Source organism: Haliotis asinina, chromosome 5, assembly GCF_037392515.1.
Source record: "Haliotis asinina isolate JCU_RB_2024 chromosome 5, JCU_Hal_asi_v2, whole genome shotgun sequence".
NCBI classification, from domain to species: domain Eukaryota; kingdom Metazoa; phylum Mollusca; class Gastropoda; order Lepetellida; family Haliotidae; genus Haliotis; species Haliotis asinina.
Genome location: NC_090284.1, coordinates 39,010,330 through 39,018,688, shown reverse-complemented (window position 1 = coordinate 39,018,688; position 8,359 = coordinate 39,010,330). Strand labels below are relative to the sequence as shown.

Sequence of the window (8,359 nt, the reverse complement as noted above, 5' to 3'; positions counted from 1 at the left end):
TATCATTCCCAAGGTATCTGTATTTTATTTTTGTTGTAAGGACTTTGAGCGTGCCTCTGTGTGACACGGTGCTGTGTAAATGGGAGTATTATTCGAATGGAATTGACCTTTATTATAAGATTTTCTTATTTGTTTCGCTTTTGCTATTTCAGACAAAGTTGTATACTGGCATTTGCACGTGCCAGATACCATATGTCCTTAAAATGACATATAAATTATAAGAATGATGCCCCATGTAATTTCCTGTTTGGCCTTGAATCGTATGTTCAAACACCTAGCCTGCCATAGGGTGTGTTTTTAACTAATTGGGGGAGGTGGATAGGCATAGTAGTTAAAGCGTTCGCTCGTCACGTCGAAGATAAGAGTTCGACTCCCTACGATCACAATGCGTGAAGTCCATTCCTTGTGTCTCCCGCTATGATATTGCTGTAATATTACTAAAGTCGACGTAAAAAAAACTCACTCACTGTAACCAATGGCACCGGAAGGACAGCATCCGCTTACCTTTTCGCAAAATACCTGTCATCACGTCAAACGTATATAATTTCATTAGCACTTGCTTACGATACAGTCTGATTCACACAATGAAGCTTAAGGAAATGCCGCCTCTGTATAGTCTTACTATATTCAACATAATAGGACAATATACAGTCATCATATCATTACTGACACTTTAGATATTATTCATAATATACATAATGATGCAATATATAATGTCAAACACACATTTCTAATTCCTTACCAATGTGGTGACCAACATGCTTCCATAATGTCACTGGTTGGCGTTGGAGAACACTAACTTTACAGGAAGCGTTCGGAGTAATTACCGAACAAAATCAGGCTGCTTGTCAACTTTATGCACGATGAAGAGACAACTGGTCTTCAGGCACCTAAAGGGCAACCAGCCGGATCGGGCGATCAAGGAACGGTCACGTATTTACAGACAGCCGCTATACAAAATGGAATATTCCCGAGTGCGGCTTTAAACAATAAGCACACGAAGCCAACGCTCTGAACCTTCACATGGGATATTAACCACGATGCCTAAAAATGATGAAGTCAGGAAATACTAATTTGAACTTTAAACAGTTTTAACGTCTTCGTTGTGTTGCCAGAGGAGCGTGGCTTGGAGCTTCCGTTTCGTAATTTGTATCTGACTATGTTTAATTTTCTATGCACACGTTTTCCCATCGAAGAAACGAGATGTAGTTCAGAGCAATGGTATATATCATGAAATACACAAATGAAAACGCTCAGTCATAGACTGGGCAAAATAAGATCGTTATTTTATCAGTGTGTCAGTGAGTAGACAGATCATTATTCATAATTTCAAAATTTACATTTCCCCTTACAATTTCTGTCCAGTATACATGAAATTTTGTGCAGTCAGGCGCACACAATATAAAACCAATTACGTACCTTAGCGAACTATCATTATTAATTAATTTAGTAACTCATTATTACTTAATTAATTAGTCGTTATGGAAATTATTTGCATGATTTATAACCTGGAAAATAGGTTTGGCTGTATAATTAAATAGATTTATGACTGAAGTGCCTATAGCAATTATCCGTCGATAAAAAAACAAGTTAGGCGTCGTAGGTGAAGGCCGATGTGAGTTACAAATTGTGTTTGCAGATGCCGAGAAATGTGAATTGTGGTAATTCCAATCCAAAGCATGCGTTATGCATTTATAGCGATCAATGTGTGTGTGGTGGTTTTATGGGAATACTATACGAAGCGTCCCATAAATATGAGACGACATCTCTGTTGTCACAAAGATACATTAAATGTGTAACAGTAGGGCGTGTGAGTGAGTTTAGTTTTACGCCGCGTTTAGCAAAATTCAAGCAATATTACTGCGGGGAACATCAGAAATGGGCGTCACACTTAGTATCCATATGTGTATTGAACCAAGATCTTCGACATGATGAGAGAACACTTTAACCACTAGGCTATTGAACCGCCCCCGATAAGATGGTGAAAAGAACGTGAGTGTATGCATGCGTGTATGCATGTGGGCGAACACTGCACGAGAGAGAGTGCGTTGCGAAAATCATGATAATGTGATATCAGACTAATGCAAAAACTGGATTTCAAACTATCGGGGAGGTGGGGCAACCTTCTGGTAAAGCGTTCGCTCGTCACGCCGATGTCAAGGGTTCGATTGCCCACATGGACAGAATATTTGAAGCTCATTTCTGGTGTCCCTTGCCGTGATATTGCTGGAATACTGTTAAAAGCGGCGTAGAACCCAACTCACTCACACAAAAATATGACAACTGTACTATCATGGCCTTGAGGGAACTGACCTACTTTAGACGTGAGGTGGTAATAGTCCACACACAGCGACAGTAATGACAAATCGCCAGTGCATGATATAGACATGTCAATTAATGTCTCGAATGTGTGGCAAGCAACTCTAACTAGATTTCAACATGGCGCGGCCGGGAGGTTAACCTGACCAGACAATATGACTACGGTCACCTCGATCTCTCTGCAAGTGGCAACATGATTTGCTTCAGTGCATTCAAAAGGTGCAAAGTGTATGTTGTGAAATGTTCAGAGCACTTCTGTGTTTATTGTTTATGATCTTGATGTACATTGCACTGTTCGCACACATCAGGACATCAGAAATATTCTTCGCACAGTGTTAACATGTGGAGAATTCAGCCTTTGAAGTGACTAGCCAACGATTTAGAAATGAATACATATATATGTCCATGGACGTCCACGGTGTCAGTCCTTAGATTGTCTGGTCCAGACTAAATTATTTACAGACGACAATTAGAAGCTAGAACATTGTTGACTCAGACGTGCAGCAAACGCAACCACTTCCAAAAGCTGGGCACTCTACTGCAGCGCAGCGTTCCATGTCTATGCGAATGCTAATAAATCTACAGTTTTCTCACTGGATTACAGTGCTTTCAACGGCTTACCTCCATGTAGAAAATGCAGCATGCCTATTTCGAATAAAACCGTTGAAAGTGACCATTACACAGATTTTGTGTAGTGAGTGAGTAAATGTGCAGTGAGTGTCAGATCAGTGAGTCAAGAGTTCAGATATAAACAAGTCTTTATTACAATCATAGCAATGTGTTTGTGTATTAGCTTTATCGATCATATACAAGTGCACGTATCTATGCAACAGCTGCCCGGTCAACATTTATACCTGCTGGGTACAATATAACAAGAACACTGACCAGCAATACAACACAAGTCAGAATACATGAACATTATTCTTTTTCAGCATGAGTTTGGATTTGATCAAGAAACTAAATTGTTTTGATTTCGTGAATTGCGTTTCTTTGGTCAGTTGGTCAGAATATACCTCGAAAGTTCAGTCTCTTTGATGAATATACAGATGCTGGACAGTGTAATGAAAAACAAGTAGCATACGGGCGACGAATAAGAGGTTCGAGCCTCTGGATTCTGACGCCCCGCACAAACCAACACAACCATATCTCCTGGAAATCATCCACGATAAGCGTACAGCAGTTACTGAAGAAACCGTCCAGAAAAGACCAACGAACAAGTGGAATATCATTATCTTTACACAGACACAATCCAGACAACAGGTCATATGAATATACAAAGTCGATAAATAATATTTAAATATTGTAATACATCAATCACACCGAGAAAGGTTTGTCCACATGTGCATGACACTTCAGAGAAAGATAATTGCACAATACCATCATGACCAACATAAGCATCGGTCTCCACAACTGTGATGACATGTGTCAGCCAAGTCAGTGAATCTGAGCACCTGATCCTGTTAGTCTCCCCTTACGACAAGAATGGGTTTCTGGGGGCCTGTTCTGACCCGGACCTTCACGGGGAATGTACATGTGGCCATCAAGCTTTGTTTCAGAAACAAGGGCCGACCACAGAGATTCGACCATTGCACCTCATTGTTCTTCTCCCCCAGAGCAAGGTCTTGCCTCTGCCGCTGCTGCCACGCGTGCCCCCTTACAAATACGACTGAAACAGTACAAAAAAACAACGGTCCCTGTGTAAAGTGCCACCTTACGAAGTGTGAGTGAAACTGTAGATACAACAACAAGTACAAGTTATGCTGCCCTGTGTAAAGTGCCACCTTACGAATGTGAGTAAAACTCTAGATACAACAAGTACAAGTTATGCTGCCCTGTGTAAAGTGCCACCTTAAGAATGTGATTGAAACAGTAGATACAAGCACATGTTAAGCTCCCCAGTGTAAACTGCCACCTTACAAATGCGACTGAAATAGTAGATACAAACACATGTTACGCTCCCCCTGTAAAGTGCCACCTTACCAATGCGATTGAAACAGTAGATACAACAAGTACAAGTTACGCTCACCAGTGTAAAGTGTGCTTACTTAGTATTTAATTGCAACTTGCACTGACGACGTACAAGTGGAATTTCAAAGTTCACTGTGATGAAGACCGATTAATTTTTCCTCAAATTTCATCCGACATGAAAATTTTGAACGACTCCCTTAACGAGCGCGCTACAATTTCCTCGTTCAGCATGAATTATGCACCACTATGTGGAGTTGTTATCTCGGCTCTCATAAAGGACATAATCTATGAGACGTATAATGGATGAGTATCGTGCTACGCAGGCTGTCATTCTGCTGTAGCAAAACTTGGAGTTAAAGGAATTTTACTTTTTAGTTTTGGTTGACGTCGTTCTGAACATTTTGTCCCTTTGATCGTGTCGTTTCAGCGCAATGTGAAACGCAATTCCTGATTCAGTATGTCTGACGCTAACTCCGTACATCGGAGAGACGCCGAGAAACAAGGATTATATTCCTATTGTAGAATCCTGGTCCGCGTAAGGGAAGCAACTCTTCGGAGCATAGTACGGTACATTAGACGACTAGTTATCTATACCACGGATATTGGTATGGATGAGCAAGTTACATGTCTTGAAACTGAAGTAACCGAAATGTATTTGGTTTGGACAAGACTTCTTTACACTTTTCCCTGTTGTACCCTAGAGATGATATGTGAAGATACGGAATTGATCTGCTTTAACTCATGCTTTTCGTTAGGGACCAGTAACGGGATCGGATAGTCATGCTCGCTAATTTGGCGGACACATGCCATCGTATCAAATTGCGTAGATGGATGCTTATGATGTCGATCACTGGATTATCTGGTCCAGACTCGATTACTTACAGACCGCCACCACATTTGCTGGAATATTGCTGAATGTGGCGTATAACTGAACTCACTCATCCACCCTATCGATAAAGAAGAAAAACAAAATATAAAGTTAAAACATGACGCTCTAAAGCTAAAGAGTTTGGGTATACCCAATATTAGAACCCGAACTGGTTATTAGAAGATCATCCGAATTAATCTTCAGAACACCGTACCTGGACCAGGGGACATAAATATGCGATAGCGAATTGGATCAATGCACATGTAAATTGTGATTTAATGTTAAAGTGGTCATAAAACAATAAAACATGCTTTGACTATGCAATTTACAATGGTACCAAAACAAACAATTACTCACAATTTTATGACAAGTATTGCGATGATAATCCCAATTACCGACAGCGCACCGAATATAAGCCCAACAACAAGAGACTGGGTCGGAACGTTTCCATACTGCTGAGGGAAAGAAAGACGAGTATATACAGCCAGATGATATTGATGGGAGGTTAATTCTATGTCAAGAGAAATGTTATGAAATAAGGATGTTTCTATAATTATGTCAGTAAAATTAACGTGTAATACTTGATCTATGACGTTGCATGAACTCAAGCATTGCTACATGAACGATCATGTATTTATATGCATTAAAATGTGATAAAAGCCCACCATCGCAGTGCGGTAGCCATCTTGTTAAAGCGTTCGCCACATCGGCGTTTAAAGTTCAAATCCCATCCCAAATAATTAAATCGTATGAGCCCATTGTTTAATGAGACTTTGGTTCAATATTTGTGAAAGGGTTTTAACACTACAATCAGTCAGTTGAGGTTTTTGAGTGAGACGTTATAGTCAAATATACTGAAGGAAAAAATATGAAAGTGCAGGTGTTATATCTTTCCAGGTTTCTTCACAAGCTGTGCGATACAAAGCTTGCGAAAAATATAGGAACACTGGTCTTATCACATGATCCCTTATGGTTTGCCCTCAGTATTTAGAGTCGTGATGCATAAGGACTTGGGAATGGTCGCCCTACGAATTGAAATGGATACATAACAGCAGACGCAGGTTGCACCCAACGAGATCTGGTGGTCAGGCGTATGTCATTCTACCACAATTGCTTAGATCGATGCGCATCTTTGTCAGTCACTTAACTGTCAAGGCACAATTATTTAAAGACAACTAAAGACAAATGCCATCAACATATACCCACTCACCTCAGGTTTCTTCTTACGAGCAGACGTTAAGGATGTCAACCCTTTTGATCCGGGTTTTAACGGGAACCTGAAGGGAGGGGCACTGTCACTAGAACTGTTCTTGACAGCCAGATCCGTAAGCTGTTGTTTATGACGACTGACACCTGGCACCATGGTAACAATGTTAGATGGGTGTGAAACTGATGAAATGTCTTCTGTGCCATTCCGCGTGCACGTCACAATCTGAAACTGATTTGATCAACAGTTACGTGCAGCAGCACCACGGGTATTTTATCATCTTGACCTGATATGACCTAATATGTAACAATGGAATTTCCTTTCGTCATACGTTGTTACTTCTAAAATTTAAAGCATGTGTTTGAAAACTTTCAGAGATAAAATAACACAGGGCTTAAGGTGGATTTGGAATGAGCGCTGCTTGGACATGTTTCGTGTAAGAGGAAATCTCACAGCGCTACTAGTCATATAGAATTGCGACTTTGGGCACGGGTATCGGGTACGGGTATCGAATCCTGATCGGTTACTGGCGTACAGTCCAGATCGGTTACGTTTGTCCAGTCCTGATCGGATACTGGTATCCAATCCTGATTGCTTACGATTGTCCAATCTTGATCGGTTACGGTTATCCAATCCTGATCGGGCTCTGGTGTTCAATCTTAATCGGGTTCGGCTATCCAATCCTGATAGGGCACAGGCATCCAATTCTAATCGAGCACGCGTATCCAATCCTGCTCCCCATAGAAGAAGGTATTCGAGATGGAACACACTGCAATACGTGAACTGAGCCATCAATGGCTTCAACATGCCAGTAGACACTACCTCCCCATTATAGAGGGCATCTTCTAGAAAACAATATATCTTCTACCCTGCCATGACGTCTCAAAATACATTTCAACATGTAATCAATAGAGGTTTCAAATCACAATTTCTACATTTCATTGAAACAGCGTATTTGAAAACCGTAAACGCTAGTATGTACAGAAGAGAGCGTCTTCCTGAATTATTGTCTGTTGGTACATTGAAACCATGAAATGCAACACTGAGTAAACTGGGAAAAATTATTTCTTTTATAACCGACAGTGGCGTCAATTTAGATGTAGAGAGTAAATACAATACACAATATGTGTAAGCTACCTCATGTGTTTATGATGTATCCCAGTTAAACTTCTACCCACAGTGTGCGTATTCGGTTCCAAGTTTGTTAAAGGTCTACATCTATGATAACCCTATATGTGCACTGAAAACACTTTATATCTGATTGTTAAGACAAAGATCGCAGTTGAAAGGACGTATGTATTTAATGTTCAACGTTATACGAAGTATTCCCGGGCCCCATCAGCCACCGTCATGGACCATTACTGCTGTCAGCGTAAATATACCGTTGTTTTTGGACCTAAGCACATTTTGTTCATTACTCCGTTCTTTTTAATGAGGACAATTTCAAACTGAACAGCAAAGTTCGTATTAACGGGGTTTCGATGAAACCAGGCGTGTGCATGATGCACCAGATATATATACATACAAGGATGTGCAATGTTACCAATACGATGTAGAGAACAGGCTCAGTCAGTTCCATTGCAAAGCAGCATCTGCAACCAGTCAACAAAAACTCCTTGGTGCCAATGTTTTTCATCTGTTACATACGATAATGCAGCATGTTTTGCATGTGTTTCTCCTCTGTTACATACAATAATACAGCATGCTTTGCATGTGTTTTTCCTCTGTTACATACAATAATACAGCATGGTTTGCATGTGTTTTTCCTCTGTTACATACAATAATGCAGCATGGTTTGCATGTGTTTTTCCTCTGTTACATACGATAATACAGCATGGTTTGCATGTGTTTTTCCTCTGTTACATACAATAATGCAGCATGCTTTGCATGTGTTTTTCCTCTGTTACATACGATAATACAGCATGGTTTGCATGTGTTTTTCCTCTGTTACATACAATAATGCAGCATGCTTTGCATGTGTTTTTCCTCTGTTACAC

General features: G+C 40.4%; 1 protein-coding gene across 1 annotated transcript; it reads right to left on the bottom strand.

Annotated features, from left to right (window-relative positions):
* Window positions 1–3,912: 3,912 nt before the first annotated feature.
* On the bottom strand, window positions 3,913–7,941 carry LOC137283854 (uncharacterized). The gene is made up of 4 exons (XM_067815533.1): window positions 7,888–7,941; window positions 6,366–6,587; window positions 5,513–5,607; window positions 3,913–3,985 (listed from the first exon to the last, which is right to left on the bottom strand). Exons 1-4 carry the CDS (start codon window positions 7,939–7,941, stop codon window positions 3,913–3,915), a joined length of 444 nt encoding a protein of 147 aa, XP_067671634.1.
* Between the last annotated feature and the right edge of the window lie 418 nt (window positions 7,942–8,359).

What these genes read in the sequence shown, in the direction of transcription:
- LOC137283854 (XM_067815533.1), bottom strand. Translation starts at nt 7,941, where the DNA reads ATGGAACTGACTGAGCCTGTTCTCTACATCGTATTGGTAACATTGCAC. An exon ending in TGGTAACATTGCACATCCTT is followed by an intron (nt 6,588 to 7,887) that starts GTATGTATATAT and finishes AATCAGTTTCAG; the next exon opens with ATTGTGACGTGCACGCGGAA. An exon ending in CTCGTAAGAAGAAACCTGAG is followed by an intron (nt 5,608 to 6,365) that starts GTGAGTGGGTAT and finishes TTCCCTCAGCAG; the next exon opens with TATGGAAACGTTCCGACCCA.